A 16,992-nucleotide genomic window follows, 5' to 3' on the forward strand; every position below is an offset into this window, starting at 1 on the left:
AAGCCAATCAATAAAACAAAGTAAACAACCTCAAAAAGAATGGCTTAATATATTGTTTTCTCCAAATGAATAATGGGAGAAATGATGATATATTACAAAGCAATTGAGTGATTTGAGGAAAAAATGAAAAAGATTAACAATACTCTGTAAATAATGACCAGATTTCAAATGCTTCATGACATAATGTCTACTATTTAAGAGACTACCATTAAAAATGACTACTATTGGGGGGGAGGGGAGCAAGGCTGGGATAGGGGTAGGATAGCACTATTCAATTTAGATTTTAAGGATCACACTGTTGAAGTTTTACACCTATAGTCTCAATGGTACAGAAAGAACTAATACTTTATTATTGCTTGTTTCCAAGTCCTATATCCTTTTAACTCTGACAGCAAAGCCTACTTAATCTCATTCTGTGATGCTTATCAGGCTGATTTCAAGAGGTCTAATATGCCTGGAAAATATGAAATAATGGGACAGCTAGAGTGCAATGGATAGAATGCTGAGCATGGAGCCAGGAAGCTTTCTCTTCCCAAGTTCAAATCTTGCCTCAGACACTTACTAGCTGTGTGATCCTGGGCAAGTCACTTAAACCCTATTTGCTGATCTGTAAAATGAGCTGGAGAAGGAAGTGGCAAAGTGCTCCATTATCTTTGACAAGAAAACCCCCAATGGGTTCAGGAAAAGTGCATATGACTGAAAACAATAAATGGCTTAATTGAAAATGGTGCTGGATTTCAATTTAGAGGGCTTGAGGTCCAATCCAATTAGGCTACTTTATTTTACTGAGTTTCAGTTTCCAAGTCTATAAAATTAGGGGGTTAGATTAAATGATCTCTAAGATCTTGTTTAGCTCCAAATCCTATGAAATGGACATATAACCTATCTGTATTTAGTGAGATATTTGAAGGTGGGTCATGCTATCCTTGTAGACAAAATTGGGAGATGTGAGCTACAGGATAACACATTTAAGTGAATAAAGGACAAGCTGATTGACTGGGCTGAACAGGTAATTAGAAATGTATTTATATTAGCTTGGAAATGGGTCTCTAATAGAAAGTCCCAGAGATCTGCCCTTGGCTTTTTTCATATATTTTTTTAAAATTGGAAGTTTGGATGAAGGGATGTTTGCTGATGACAAGGACATTTGTTAAATTGGGAGGGATAGACAAGCACACATTGTTGGGGATAAGAAAACTGATTTATATTAATGAGAATTTCATTGTCAAAAGGTTGAGGAAGTGATAAGGAAAATGCTGTTCCATGCCACATTCTGACCTAAAAAGGAAGAATGTTTACTGAAGTAGTAATGCTAAGAACATGGAAGAAAATGAGGACTCTATAAGAGTCCATGATAGAGGGGAGGGAAGTTGGGCAAATTGCCATACCCTAGTTCTGGGAAGAATATATTTCAAAGTGTTCAGAGAAAAAATATGATAAGACCATTTTAGACCAAGGCCTAAAATTATACAGCAGAGCTTGTTCAGGAGGGAAAGAAATTTCCCAAGAATTAAATTCTGAAGACATAGACAAATGATCCCACTGAGGAAAAATGGTGAAGTTGTCTAAAGAGATGAATGTGAATGCATAGGAAACTCATAAACTTAGATTTTTTTAGAAGATATGTATATAGGGATAAAGCAGGGACAAAGATAAGAGAGATCCATTTCCTTGGATTCAGTTATCTTTTCAATTTAGATCATTCCCAAATTGATATATCCATCTCAAATATCTCTCCTGAACTTGAGGCTTGCATCACAAACTAATTGTCTCCTGGATATTTCTGTCTACATGTCCCATTGAATTAATGTATTGGTGTATGAGGTATTTAGGAAGGGCTAGTACCTCTGGTGTGAAGGCTTGCTGAGCCCTGAAAAGGGCTGTTCATCATCTTTGGTTTCCTTCTGTCACCCAACCCTCACCTGTGGTTCCAAGAAGCTGAGTTTGCACAATGGCCATACCCCAATAAAATCATCTCAGCAGTGATATAAACTAGGTTGAGGGTAGCTGTTGGACCTCAAACCCATTGATGAATTGGGGAGATATCTACCCCAAGCAGGGCAAGACTTTCCTTAGTGGAATGGATATATGAGAACAATTTGTTCCAGTGGCCATGAAGGCAGCCGAAGCATGTGTTTTGGAAAGCTTAGAACTTCATTCGATATCAGACACCAAGGTTATCCACTGTATCCTGGGCAATTGCCAGTCATATTGACCTTCATTTGGCCATTGGATTTGATGATTCTGGAAGAGAAAATGAGGCTAACAACTTTGTGCAATTCTGCCTCACTTACATCTAATTTACTCGCAAGTCATGACACGATATCATTGGTCCTCTTAGAAAATGAAGGACAAACAACAATAAAAACTAAAGATATCCAAAAGGGAATCTCATTGTTTTCCTTCATCTATTTCAGGCTTCCTAATTTCTGTGGAAGGCATCTTACTCTCTCACTGACTTTGCTTCATGAATGTGGAAGCAACCTTCTCTGTGGGACCCTGGGGGATCCATACTCAATCATTTGCTAAAGTCATTGAATAAATATTTATTAGAAAGCTATTTTATATAATTAAATTTATAAATTATACATAATTAAATTAATACATTAATTAAGTAAATAAAATATATCTTTATATAATCAAATCAATTAGGAAGCACCTATTAAGTATCTACTAGGTGTCTGACACTGGGCGAGTGCTAGGAATGCCAAGACAAGCAAAAAAGTCTCTGCTTCATGGAGTTTATATTCTTTAAAAAGATACTTAAAATCATTATAGACATACTCTATACAATACAATATGTGCCATAATTTTTTCCCTCTTCTTTCACCTTTTGAGTTTCCACTCATCCTTTAATAGTTTAATCCATAGAGCTTTCCATTTAGTCTCCCTTTTGGTAACAAACTTTTTTCTTTTGGACATCATACAGCACATTTTGAGTACCATTCCAGTATCCATACTATTCAATTCAATAATCATTTTCTATGTATTACAATGCATTATAGTTATCTTTGTTCATATTTTGTTTTCTTCCTAGAATGTAAGTTCAATAAATGTAGGGATTTGGTTTTATATAAACTTTTAAACCCATCAGGCCTATCATAATGCTGTGAAGAGTAGGCATTCAAATCATGTTGAATTGACTTGATTTTAATGGTTCTTTCTCTAATTCTATTACTGTGGGAGCAATGAGCCTTTAAGTTTTTTAATCAGTAAACATTTGACTTAGTTACCAAGCAGAAAGAGATGGTAAGCAAGGGCAACATCAGTTAATGTCTGCAAAATTTACAAAACAAGATCATATATGATTATGAGAAAAATCTTTTTAAACAGAAAGAAGCCTTTAGGAGGCTAAAATTGGTTTAAAAAATAAGTTGTAGAGGATGAAACCATCTAGGACTAAAACATCTAGAAACAAACTAGGACAAAAGAATTTTTTTTCTGTTTTCCGAATGAATACAACCATTTTAAGGGGCTGGCTATGTAACTCCAACTCCCTCCCTAGTATGCTAAATAAAACTCCATCTTGTCTTTTGCAGAAATTTCTATAGTATTAACAGCCCAAAATACTATCACACCACTATGAGGCTGCTCTGTCTAAACTCAATTTTTTTTTAAACATCTCAACTCAATCTAGTAAGATCTTGTACTTGTATTGAGAGAGAGAGAGAGAGAGAGAGAGAGAGAGAGAGAGAGAGAGAGAGAGAGAGAGAGAGAGAGAGAGAGAGAGAGAAGGAATAAGGAGAGATACAGAGAGAGTCAAGGAGAGAGAAAGATAAGGAGAGATACAGAGAGTCAAGGAGAGAGAGAGAGAGAAATATAAGGAGACAGAGAGTCAAGGAGAGAGAGACAGAGAGAGACAGACAGAGAGACAGAGACAGACAGAGACAGACAGAGAGACAGAGAGAGAGAGAGAAAGGTTACAATATATTAACAATGAGAAAGTATGGCTAAAAATAGTAAAAAAAATACCATCAACTAATTGTATGAAGGGCTAATTATGTGGCAAGGGCATGGGATGACAGTTACACTGCCAGACTGGCACCTTTGTAACGTGAGGAGAAAATGAGGAAGTCTTCCAAGACACTGGATAAACCTCTGATGGTGATTTTATGAAAGAACATATACAAGAGTTGAAAAAGATAGGCAAATATCTACTTTGATGCTAGAAACTTCCAAATCTATGAGGTCATAAATCCATTTTCATATTTTACTGTTACTTCTTTTGTTGCCTTTGGACTCATACACTTAGACATATATCTGTATTCTTCTTGTCACCAAATCCTGATCCTGATCTTATAGTCAGATTAGTGACCTTTCCTTGACCCTGCAGAATCCTGGTTCTTGACCCTGGGCCACTGGTATTGGCCTCGACCAGTCTGGACCTAACCAGCAACATTGGGGTGACCAGTTCTACCATATATTCCCTTTTTTGTTTATTTTACTTTTTTAGAAACCCTTCCTTTGTTATCTCTACAAACTTTATTCTGTACTATTTCTAATTGTAAAGGCTACCTCTCTTCTTCATCTCTGGGCAATGATTCCTCCTTGTCTTATAGTCTACAACAACAAATTCTGTGAAGCAAAAATTTTCCATTCAAGTCCCTAATAATTCTTAAAGCAGGCTGGAGTGGGTTTGATATTACTGGCTTTTCCACAACCCATGATTTTATATTTATATGTATCAAGTTGTATTAATTGGTTCCAGATTGAAATAATTCCATTGGATCCCACTTTTGGGGCTGGTTACTATTTTGATAGCAGTTTTAACTGTAGTTGCTAAGAGTCCTGGTGCAGACCTCTTCTGGTTACTAAGGCATTTCTTTACAATTGATGTGGAATGGAAAAAGATATGCATATGCTGTTATTCACTTTACTCTTTTAGGTCTGTAATATCTTCAAAGAATTTCAACAAGTTCCTAAGACATGACCTTCCCTTCCAGAAAATCATGTTAGCTGGGCTCGCCTGACTCAAGCTTTGCTTTTCTAAGCATCCTTTTTTCTTTTTCTAAGCATCCCTTCTCTTGATCTCTTGCAGCAGTTTTTAATACTTTTCCTATAAGTGAAGTTAAACTAACTGGCCTGTAATTTCCTGGTGTGTCCCTAAGCTCTCTCTGAAATAATGGCATTATGTTGGCTCTTTTCCAGTTTTTCCAAGGATTGTGTGTGTGTGTGTGTGTGCGTGTGTGTGTTTTAAAATGCAGAATTGGAAATGCAAGAGAAAGCTTCCTGTCTCCATTCTCTTTAGCTTCTTCCATGACATACTACATGGCCTGGCCTCAGTGGATTTGCCATTTTAATAACTTCAAACTGCCTAAATATTTTCACAAATTTTTTGTTGCTATTGCTAAAACATGCATATTTGACCATTTTTCATTTTGACAGGGGACACCCCCAAAGTAAGGACTTCTACTTGTATTGCAAAGTCTGTCAATGGGAGCAGAATTTCCCAAACTAATTTGGGAATGCTCTGGGACTTGAAATATATTGACAGAATCCATAAATCTTAGCCCAGGGGGCCCTCTTTGGGATAAAGGGAGATTGGAAAAATTCTGGGTTAAAATAAAGGAAATTAAGCTGATTTTCATACAAAACATCACTTAACATAATAAATATTTTTGGTACATACATCATCTCATATTGACTATTTTGGAAGTGAAGCTATTACTAGCATGGACATATTTTCTTACTAAATCCCTGTGGAAACCACGTGGAACACCGGAGTGATACGGAACAGTTTGGGAACAGCTGAATTAGAGGCATTGTTTGAGGAATGAAACATTAGCAATCTGGTCAAGGAAGGAAACAAGTAAGTTAATGAAATGTCTTCTATATTGTGAATTGTTGAAAATAATACATGGAGAAAAGAACTTGGAAATATGCAAAAATGACTGAAAAGAATACTGGACTGGCAATAGGGATAACAAAGTTACAGTACCCATTCTGCCCCTGGGTAACTGTCATATTGGGCAAATTGCTTCATTTCCCTGGGCCTCAATTTCCACAACTGTAAAAGGAAATGGCTGGACTAACTGACCTCAAAAATGTCTTCTGGGTCTAAGATTCTATGAGCTTTGGTCTGCTTACATCATTTCAAGGAAATATGAAAAGAAGGAAAACACAAATAATATATTTAGAGTAGGGGGTGCTAATTTGCTTTGAGTTGACAATACTGAAAAGCATCTAAGAGAAAGCGAAAGCAAATTAGAGATGAATATTTTCAATTTATATTACTCAGCCTGGGCTTATTCTAATATTCTCAAGATGAATATCTGAAAAGATCTTTCTATAAACCAGTCATCCAACTGTGAAATAACCCTATAGAAGGGGAAATATTCCCATTAAGATATTTCAATAAAACTGGGTCCAGTGTTTGTGTGTGGGTATGTGTATATATATATATATATATATATCTTATCAATCATATATTCTTTATATATATTATCTACATATTATTTATTGATACATATGCACACAAATATATTTTATATATACTCTATGTGTATATACATACACACCATTTCCTTATTGATAGGAGCAAAGAGAAAATTTTGTAATAAGTTCATCATTTGTAAAAATGACATGTCCAAAAGAACTGTTCAAATTAGTTAGTTGAAGAAATTTATATAATAATGAAATTATAATGTAAATAATATACAATATATTGATTATTATATTAAATATATGCCATAGAAGCAATATATGAATAATATATTAAATAGTATTAAGATATAAAATAATTTTAAAGTTAAATAAAAATTTCAAATAATATAGTATTTATTACATGGCTGGCACTGTACTAAGTGCTTTATAATTATTATCTTTTTTGATTCTTATAACAAAACTCTGGGAAGTAGGTGCTAAATTTATTTTAATTTTTAAAATGAGAAAATGAGGCAGAGGCTAAATAACTTGCTCAGAGTTACACACTAGGAAGTATTTGAATATGAATTTGAACTCATGTCTTCCTGACTCTAGGCCTGGTGACCTATCAATTGCATCATTGTCCTGCTTTTGTATATGACTCATGAAATCTGTGGGAATCTTTGCTATACAGTTTTAATTTTATTTTAGAGATATTTTTGTTAATAATATTCACTTTGAAATTTCATTATTCTATGACATGAGTAAACAATATATATTTTTACACATAAATATACAGATGCACACATACAAGCACATACATATACAAAAATACATTATTTCATTCTTTCTATTTGTATCACCCACATCTAGTACAAACAGCGCTTGGCACATAGTAGGTGCTTAATAAGTGCTGATAGATTTATGTCTGTGTGTTTTGTTGTATATACAGAGAAGTTTCCCAAATAGGCCCTTCCTAAGTGTGGAGAAATATTCCAAGGCAATAAATTACAATACAAATTATTGATTCTAGCTTCATATAAGCAGTGTAAGCAAACCCTTGTGCAAATGAGCCATCCTGATTTTCTCACTCAGCAGCTTTCAAGTTCCTCAAAGGTGCATGTTTCACAAGGACCCACTAAGAAGGTTTTTTTGTGTGGTTCATGAAATAATCACAAATACTATGACTCATTATTTTAAATTTTAATGAACCTCTATCAAAGAACACTGGTATTTTAGTTGCCTTTAAATAACATATACATGCATGCGTATATCCATTTATATATACACAGTACTAATATATATTTCAAGTTAATTTGATAAGTATACCTAATATATACGAGTCTCTTGGGTTATATAAAGATTATAGGATTTAAAGCAGGAAAGACTCATTTGGATTACCAACTTTGACCTCTTATTTTATATATATATGAGAAAACAGGCTTTCACAAGTAAAGTAATTTGCCTAAGCGCAAATAGGTAGTAAAGAGTATTGGAATTTGAACTGTAGTCTTCTGGCTTCAAAATGTATGCTCTTTCTACTATTATCATGCTATCAATTAGAATATTATAGATCAGTTGGGAGAAATAAGACAAATGCATTAATAATAATAATAATGTAAGATGTTGTTGTCTATGCTTTGTTTTCAAAGAAGACTAGTGACATCATGATGAGTGACTTGCTCGTGAATTGGATTATGCAGTTATACAAAGTTGTTAGAGTCACTTTCTCTTCCAGAGTCATCAAAGTCCAGTGACAGTATAAAAATACAGATGACTGGTGATGGCCCAGGACCCAATGGATGACTTGGTACCTTTGATGTCTTACCAAGCTCTCAAGTACTTGACAAAGTTTACTTCAACTATCTTCATGGTCATTGAAACAAATTATTTTCATCCATCTATTTCTCTTAAACTGATCTTCCCATGCTTGGGGTAGATATGCCCCTTAGTGTCTAACAGGTTTAAAGACTGTTGATTACTTTCAATCTTCAACCTGGTTTAGTCTGCCTGCTCAGACAGTTATAGCTATAATCTAGTTATGTATGCTATAACTTCTTGGAGCCACAGGTGAGAATTGGGTGACAGGTAGACACCAAAAATGGATGAGTAACCCTAAAAAGATTCAGTAAGTCATCTCACTAGAGAAGCCAGTCCTTACTGAACATCTCACATGCCCCTTTAAGGTAAAGTTTAATAGAAGAAGTGGTATTGAATAGCCCTTGAAGGATGGTTAACATTTTGCAAGAATAGAATGGGGTGGTAGGAATAGTGGAAAGCATTTTAGTCAGAAGAAACATGTCAAATGGACCAGCTTCTACATATCAATAATTATTATAATGATATACTTATATTGCACTTTTTTTGCCAAACATTTTTCTTACAACAATTCCTTAAGGTAGACAGAATAAATAGGAAAATTAATACTAAAACCCTAGATAACTTCCCCATGATCACACACTGGCCATTAAGAGTTGGAGGAGGATGTAAACCCAGTCCTGACAGGTGATATAAGAGAAAAATATCTACATATACATTATCTATGGAATATATGTTGGAAGACATAAAGACAAAGAAAAGGACTTATGTCAGTGCTTGAAAATATTTATATTTGCCATAGATTTGCATCTTGAGGATTTTTAAGGGATCGTGATTTAAATATAAAATTCAATTCAACCATTTAGAAATTAAGTGCTTAATGTATAGTGTACACACTTATAGGTGGTAACTGGGTAATAAGATGCAAGGACAAGTGAGGCATAGTTCCTACCCTCAAAGAATATCCAATATAATGAAGAGAAAAGATAAGTATATAAAGAATTGTAATAAAATTGTAAGGAGGATGTTTATAATGTGTACCTCATTTCCCACAAGCCCTGAGTTAGAATAAGTCTGATTGGAGGAAACCTTCAGGACCATTTCACTCAGAAGGCTATGTCTAAGCACAAAGAATGTAAAAGAAAGATGGGATATATTTTCAAACAGATGAAGTGTGACCATAACTTAATAGAATATAGCTATGGTGGTAAAAAGGATGGCACCTGGGTGTAGGTAGCAGAATGAGGAGTTGGGTAGAGAATGCTGCAAGACATTCATGTCTTGAATTATGTGTCAAAAATATGTCATGAAATAGCACCCATCTTCTTCCCCCTACAGTCCTCTTACTGACACTGGAATTAATAATACCTGTGGCAAGATTTACTCATACGTGTCATGAGTGAGTGACTATTGTTTCCCACTCTTGTTGAGTTAGAGATACTGAGGGGTTAATCAGAATTGAGATTAGTGTTCTCTGGGAGACATATGTTGAGCTATGGAAGTTGTTTGGAAATGGGGGTTGTGAGTTGAATACCTGATTTATTTCTACATCATTGACTTATGCTCTTTCACTTAATGTCTTTGCTTTGAATTTGTGATCATCTGGTTTGGTTTAGCAATCGAAGTATCAGTGGGGGCTCATCAGTGTGTTTAAAAAGACAACTACTTCAACTGGATCATGGGGCCTGGGGTAAATGATAAAGCACAACTATGAGAGGAAGTCTGAAGAGCCCTCCAAGAGATATAACCAGAAAATTATGAGGAGCTATGAAATTTGAGGGAGGGAGGAATAATGTCCAGTTGAGGAGAAGGATATGAAACTCTACAGAGCTTCAGTGAAATGGCATTTGTCTACATGAAAAAAGAAAAATTGAACCTGTCCTTTGGATATTTTTATCTATATGACCTCAAACAATAAGAGTCAGTATTTGTAATCTTCAAGATGACTATTACAGTTTTTGTCTAGTTTGCTGTGACACAAACATTGCAGATTTAACCATTCTTTTGTCTTATCATCCCAAAGTCAACAGCACTTGTCTCAGATAGACAGTGCTACTCCAATAGAATATCTCTTTTACGAGGCATCTGTAGAGAACGAGATGTGACTCATTAATGCATTTGCTGGTTAATTGAAGCTTCTCCCTTAAGTGACATCACTGTAGCATTTTAACTTTGTTGGATGGAAAACTTTCTAAAATGAAACATATATTTTCTTGTCCTCTTAAGCATAACATGATATTGAATATAAATCTGAGCAAATAATTTAATTGATTATATACTCAGTCTTCTCTGGGGTGGGAGTGGGCAGCAGATGATTTCTATGATCAATTCCAGCCTTAACATACTGCAATTCTATAATGGAATTCCATACTGTAATGATAACATGATTTTCTTAGTGATTTTGGGACTGTATAAATGGAGATTTTGAGCCTTTGGACTTCATCCCCCAGAAATCCCTTAGTATTTCCCAAAATTCCATTTGCCTGCTTCCCCACGGTTTGTGTGATTGTATTTAAGCGGCTGTAACTCCTCTCTCTTTCTCTTTTGGACCTGTGACCAGGCTCAAGTCAGGCAGTTCTTTTGCTTTAGTTATTATTAATAAAACTTTATAAAATATAATATCTAGTTATTGATTATTAATTAAAAAACCCACATTTGTGGGTTTTAATTGTGAACATTAGTTACTATTCTGTGTTTTAAAACAATTAATACTGAAATGGGTAATTGAGTTCTATTTATGGTCATTTATCTCTATACAGAATAGCTCTATTTTATTGTCTTTTGATTTCTTTGTTTTTTAAACATTTTGGTCTCTTTTTCTTTGTAAGTATCACATATGGGATGTAAGTAACTCCTATAAATACAAAATAATTTACAGTCTTATAGGGTTGCAGAGAAGAAGTATCAAACATTGCCTGTGGGCACACAATACTTCTGAGAATGGCTTGTTCCAGATTAAAAGAAAATGGGATATATTTAATAAATTAAATAAAAATACAATGAAACATAGATAATATCATATTTTAAGACTGTCAATATGTCAATATATCTGAGATATCCTTATGTAGGGATTAATGGCCCTTATTCCTATCTGAATTTGATGCCACAGCCTTTAAGAGAAATAAGAGTTTAAGTTATTTGTCCATTGTTGCAAAGCTAGTATGTATTGGGGCAGGGAATTGAATACAAACATTCCTGACTCCAAGACCAGCTTTGCTACCATGCTGCCTTTTCTACTATGTTTTAATTTGCTGCTTCTAAAATGTGATGGGTTGGGGAATAAGATATTTTATTAAATTCAACAAGCCCTATTTAAGTGCATAAAATGTGCAAGAAATTATGTTTGTTGGGATTGTGTTTGAAATTAGAATAGTATAAGTGAGGACCTAAGGGATTTACCTATGAGAAAAAGTGCATAAGTATTAGTATATGTTCCTATAACATCTGTTTGAGCCCTTACTATACCATTTTCCTTAAGTCCCTTTTGTATACCAGACCTGAATGTTATTTATTGACTTTGATCCTCAAGAATTAACCTTTTCCTACTTTCCTGCTATAGAGTTAGCCTTTTCTTGTAAATTCCGTGGCTTTTTCTGAATGACCTAATTATTTCATTTTTTTACCTTTTGGGATCTCATTTATTACTTGGGTTCTAAATTGTGTTCTGAATGGCTGAAGTGGCAATAAAAGTGATCCTGAGATAAAAAGGGAATTATTATCAAATAATATTAGATACAAATTATTACCTTGCATATTTCATATTTAAATTTTAATAGTTTTCTTTTAGTAGTATATAATCCATCTGATGTCCAAATAATTGATTGTATAAAAGAAGATGTCCTTTAAGCTTCCTTGCAATTCTGAGATTTCTGATTAATTTGGTCAGCTAAAGAGCCAAAAAATGTTTAGTTTAGCAAAAGAACAAATTGGTGGTCTATCTAATGCTTGATCAAACATCCATCTAGGAACTTCCCATACCATGAATTAGGGGAATGCTATCCTTCCTTTCCCTAAGTTTTTATTCCAGGTAGAAAACTGTAGAAGTGATTTAATTCAGATCCCAAATATTAATGTCTCACCTCACAGGGAAGATAGTGTCAAGGAAATTTGTGGAAGTCAAAGTGAGAATTAAACCTACTTCAGGTTGCAGTGTTATAAGTGTACCCTTCCAGCCATGTTTAGCAATATTATTGTCAATATCTAGCATAAAGTTACTATCTCATTGCTTAGAACTGATGGTATCTAAGAGATCATAGATTGAGGGAATGACTTTCTATCATGAATAGGGCAGGGCAGGGCATCTTTGAGGCAAAACTGTGGCCAGAGACAGAAGGACTAGGCTGCTTATTGTTATTAATGGAGCAGGATTCCTTCAAATTTCTTCAAAATGATTTCTTCAAAAATAATATCCCTTCCATTGACTTCAGAGATGATAAACCTTATAATACAAGAGTTGAGATATTGCTTCCTCGTGGTGGAAAGGGCTAAGAAGCAACTCTGGATACTACCAAGAAACTACATGGCTAAGATCATGCCACCTGACTTGGCCAGCCTCTTATTAGCATTATTTAGACCTTGTTTTCCTTTTCCCTTTGGGTTGTGAAGGGAATAAGAGCTCTCTATTATGACTCTGTTGTCTTCTGGAAAATGAGCAGTAGGGAATATAGTGACTCCTTTTCCCCATGGGCAGAAAGCTTACCCTTCTAGTGGACAGAATAGAGAGTGATAAGCAGTCTTTTTCTTTTATTTCTTGTACTCTGTATTTTTTAGGAATGGGAAGTTCCTTTGGCCTTAGAGAAGTATTGATTTCTACTCTCCTTTAAGGGATATTTATGTGTCTTATATATTTAAGATGATCATTTCTGTGGTCCAGATTTGTGAATTCATCAGTATAAGGGAGTTCTCAATTCCCTCTCTGTTACAGATATCAGATATAGATCTCTAAAATTTATAATCTTAGATAGTCCCCTACTGCATTAAAAGTTTATGATCCTCGGTCACCTAGTTTATATACGCCAGAAGCAAGACTTGACCCAAACTTCCTACCTCAAATTCCAACCCTCTATTTACTACATGTTGCTTTTGTTTTCAACTATTGTTAAGAAGTGTTTTTAAAAATTCATTATTTTTTTAGATTTGCATGCTTTTAACCAAGATAGAAATTTCTTCAATAATCCAAGTATTTCATAGGTCTGAACTTATACTAGATTTGCATGTTCATTGTTGAACATTGAACTAAAAATCTCTCCTTTGGTCCATGTGTCAGATAGTTTCCATTCAACAATTTTTTTTTGTGAGTTTAACTTTCCAGGAATTTTAATATCTGATTCTTAGAAGGCCTAAAGAGTATTGATCCTTAATGTATTTGCGATACAGCAGGCTCAGTACCAGTAAAGGGTCCCTATTTCTTACCCCGGCTTTAATTCACATATGTAAGAATGCCCTGCTCTAATCAAGACTTGGGAAAATATTCTCTTGGAAAAAGGTGACCCTTCTCTCTTCACCAATATTTACATTTCCCTTATTGAAGAGGTAACTTCCCTAGAAATCACACCTGCTGGGAACCCAGGTCTCACTAAGAGAACATGGCCCTTTCCACTGACTCTTTGTCTTTGGAGGTGACATCTCAGAACAAATTATTGAAGGGTTACTAATCAAGAGGGATGCTGGACCTGCCTGTGAATATGGATTTTTCTCTTGTGTTCTTTACTGATTTTGCTCACAGAACATTCCATGACATTAATGAATATCTTGTGCACCAAAGGTCCAATCCATGCCTCATTCTTTATTCTTCTGGAATCGTTCAGAGAAGGGTATGTGAGAGGGTCAAGGAGGTTCACTGCCCAAATGTTCCAATGGAAGGGCCTGGTAGAACCAGATGTGAAATGGACCTCCCTGGAGTGAAGAATATGCAGTTGAGGAGAGCCATTGCACATATTTGAGGCAAGAGTTTTTCTAAAGTAGCTTTGGGTTTGCCATGATGTGATATTCCACATCCAAGTCAAAAAGTCTGTTGGGATTATATGTCAAAACATGCATGCTATCATTTCTGCTTTTAAAAGAGCATCTTTGAAGTAGAAAGCAGCTCTCAGTAGGCTAATGAGTCCCAGCATAAGGAACCGGGCACTGCTTACTGTAGTGTGTGCAGTTTTAGAAAGAAAATTCCAATCACTTAAATTCAGGTGTCATGAAAACTCCAGCCAGAGTTCAAATGCCCAAGTATTTTGGTTAAAGTCTTTATAACAAAAGATTTAAGGTGTAACATCTAGCTCCATCAATTTAGTGCAAGTTTGTTTTCATGATGAGAAATGTCTAGAGAGAGTTAATACTATAAAATTCACAATTCCATCAATAGTAAATAAACCCAAAGGGACACATTAAAATAGTATTCAGCCATTACTACAAATAGACTGCAACTTAAAACTAACAAACAAGCAAACTAAAAATTGAACTAAAATAAAAATGAACCTTATTTCAAAATCCGCCAAGACCTGAGACATATTCAAAATAATAGTTATTAGTCATCACCGGGCCAAGATGCAAATAAATTCTTTTTAGAAGGATCCAAAAATCTTTATGCTCTAGATCTGGAGAAACATAAAACTCTGCTTGAGAAATTTTTAAGCAATCTTCTAATTAATCACAGGATTTTATAGCCTCTCACAGGCTGTAAGTTAAACTTTAACAAGGCAGGGCCAAAGGAAATCCTGGTGCACCGAGTATGGCTGGGTCAACCAAATCAGACCTTTATGTCAAGCAGCTGCTGGAGACAGAATAGGCCATGAATCTAGAGGGTGGCACTTTAATTCTCACACTGATGAAAAGGGGGAGGGTAAAACATGCAAATAGCCTACAAACTGATGGGGACAGCAATCTGCAAGCAAAGTATTTCTGTGGGGCTTCACAAAAGACATGGCGGGCAATGTAGCATGGTGGGAAGAGCACTGGCTTTAGAGTCTGACACTTAACACTTGGTATGGCCATAGGCAAGTAACTTAACCTCCATGGATCTCAGTTACCTCATTTATAAAATTAAAGGGTTGGGGGGACAGAGATAAACTAATGTTCCCTCAAACTGCATTCATGATCATACATACATTTGTCCATTGTGATTTCTGTGAAATAAATACTATGTGGTCATTATGTGATCTCCTATAACCTGCTCTTCTACTCAGGAATAAAAAAATAATTTTTCATTAAGAGAAAAGATCCAAGAACTATAGTGTAACATTTCTGAGAATTAAAATTAATATAAAATAACTCAAATATCATATTTATAAAATTTATTAAAATAAAAACTAGAGTTAAAAAGAAGCTAACTCAAGTGGCAATCTCGAGAAAGAAGAGAAAAAAGAGAGGAGTCTCAGAAAGTTATAAACAATTATGTAAAGACCCACATAAATGAAGGGAAAAGGATGCTGGGAAATACAAAAGAATTCTGGGGAACATAGTCCTGGGGTTCAAGAGTTTCCAATTATACACACTTGAATGATTTTAAATATTTAGAGTTACTTTGTTTCCTGGTTTTCCTTTCTTTTGTTAAGAGAGGGAGATCCCTAAAGTGACCTCTAAAAGAAAATAACATCTAATGAGAAAAGAGGCTAGAGCAGGATAACTAACTAGGTTATGTGTCTATATTTCCACATATATATATGGACACATGGATTATCCCTATAAAAAGTAGAGCCCCCTGACCACAAATGATCAGTAGGGAAACTGGAAACTAGTAGAGATAAGCCAGAATCTGTCTATTTAGAGGGAAATGGGTGTTCTGCCCATTTATACTTGCTTTGTGACATTCTAAGATCAGAATATAGGAAGAAATCATTTTGTTTTCAATGGCTAAATTGGAGAGTTTCACCTTGACATTATTGCCTCACTTTTCATTTTTCTAAAAATCAATAAAAACCTTTTCAGTAAGTATTTTCACCCACCTCATAAAACAAGGGTACGGGTACAGCTTGTTTCTTTCCTTTTCCAGCTGGGGCTGGAGGAGGTGCATTGATCTGTAAGAGAAGCAAAAATATTTAGAATGAACAGGAAGTATGGACTAAAAGAAAAGGCTGCTTGTTCCATTCAAAGACCATACAACCTAAGGGACTTTTTTGTTTTATCACTCCTGCCTTTAGGGTCTCTAGTGGTCCAAGCAATTCAGAGAAGCACAATTGATTCTGGGATATTTCTATGGCATAGCATCGTCTTGATATGTAGAGGATATAAATATGGGCTATGTATTTATATTTCTCTCTTTCTACACACACATATCGATTACCCCCAATAGAGCCCTCCTGACCACAAGTGACCAATAGGGAAACTGGAACCTAGTTGGGACAAGCCAGCGTCTGAATCTTTAGATGGAAATGGGTGTTCAGCCCATTTGTACTTGTGTACAACAAGGGGCTTGTGTGAATTCCTAAACAAGGGCATTTTAAAAGGACAGTGGCAGTGATTTACTGTAGGGCATCAAGATTTCTAAGCAGAATATAAAGTGTCATCAGGGTGAGCCAGAGGAGGAGAAGCAAGAAGGTCTTCCAGTCTTCCAAGCAGTGAGCCCAGCATTAGGGTAAAAGAAATTTCCCTCAACCAGGAAAACTCAGCAATTGTCCAGAGCTTGCTAGAAGCCTTTGAAGGCTATGAAGAATTCCTCCTTGATAATGATGCCTCCTTCTTCCCTTTCATAGATTAAAGTCACAGAATGTAGTAACACATGATGAGGTTTTAATGTGTTAACAAGGTGTCATATGCTGTGATCCCTTTATGAGATGAGAACACCTCTCACAGTCAAGAAGGGAACAAATGATTCACTGAGCA

The 16,992-nt window shown here is 35.2% G+C and overlaps 1 protein-coding gene across 3 annotated transcripts in view; it reads right to left on the bottom strand.

Moving 5' to 3' along the window:
- The window catches only part of SPAG17 (sperm associated antigen 17), a 285,233-nt gene that overhangs the window by 221,454 nt on the left and 46,787 nt on the right, over positions 1-16,992 (bottom strand). For all 3 annotated transcript variants that reach the window (XM_056819265.1, XM_007485278.3, XM_007485281.3), the window contains exon 3: positions 16,116-16,187. In XM_056819265.1, the coding sequence (XP_056675243.1) occupies positions 16,116-16,187 (72 nt within the window). The remainder of the gene's footprint in view (positions 1-16,115; positions 16,188-16,992) is intronic.

The sequence above is a fragment of the Monodelphis domestica genome, chromosome 2, assembly GCF_027887165.1.
Source record: "Monodelphis domestica isolate mMonDom1 chromosome 2, mMonDom1.pri, whole genome shotgun sequence".
Taxonomy (NCBI): domain Eukaryota; kingdom Metazoa; phylum Chordata; class Mammalia; order Didelphimorphia; family Didelphidae; genus Monodelphis; species Monodelphis domestica.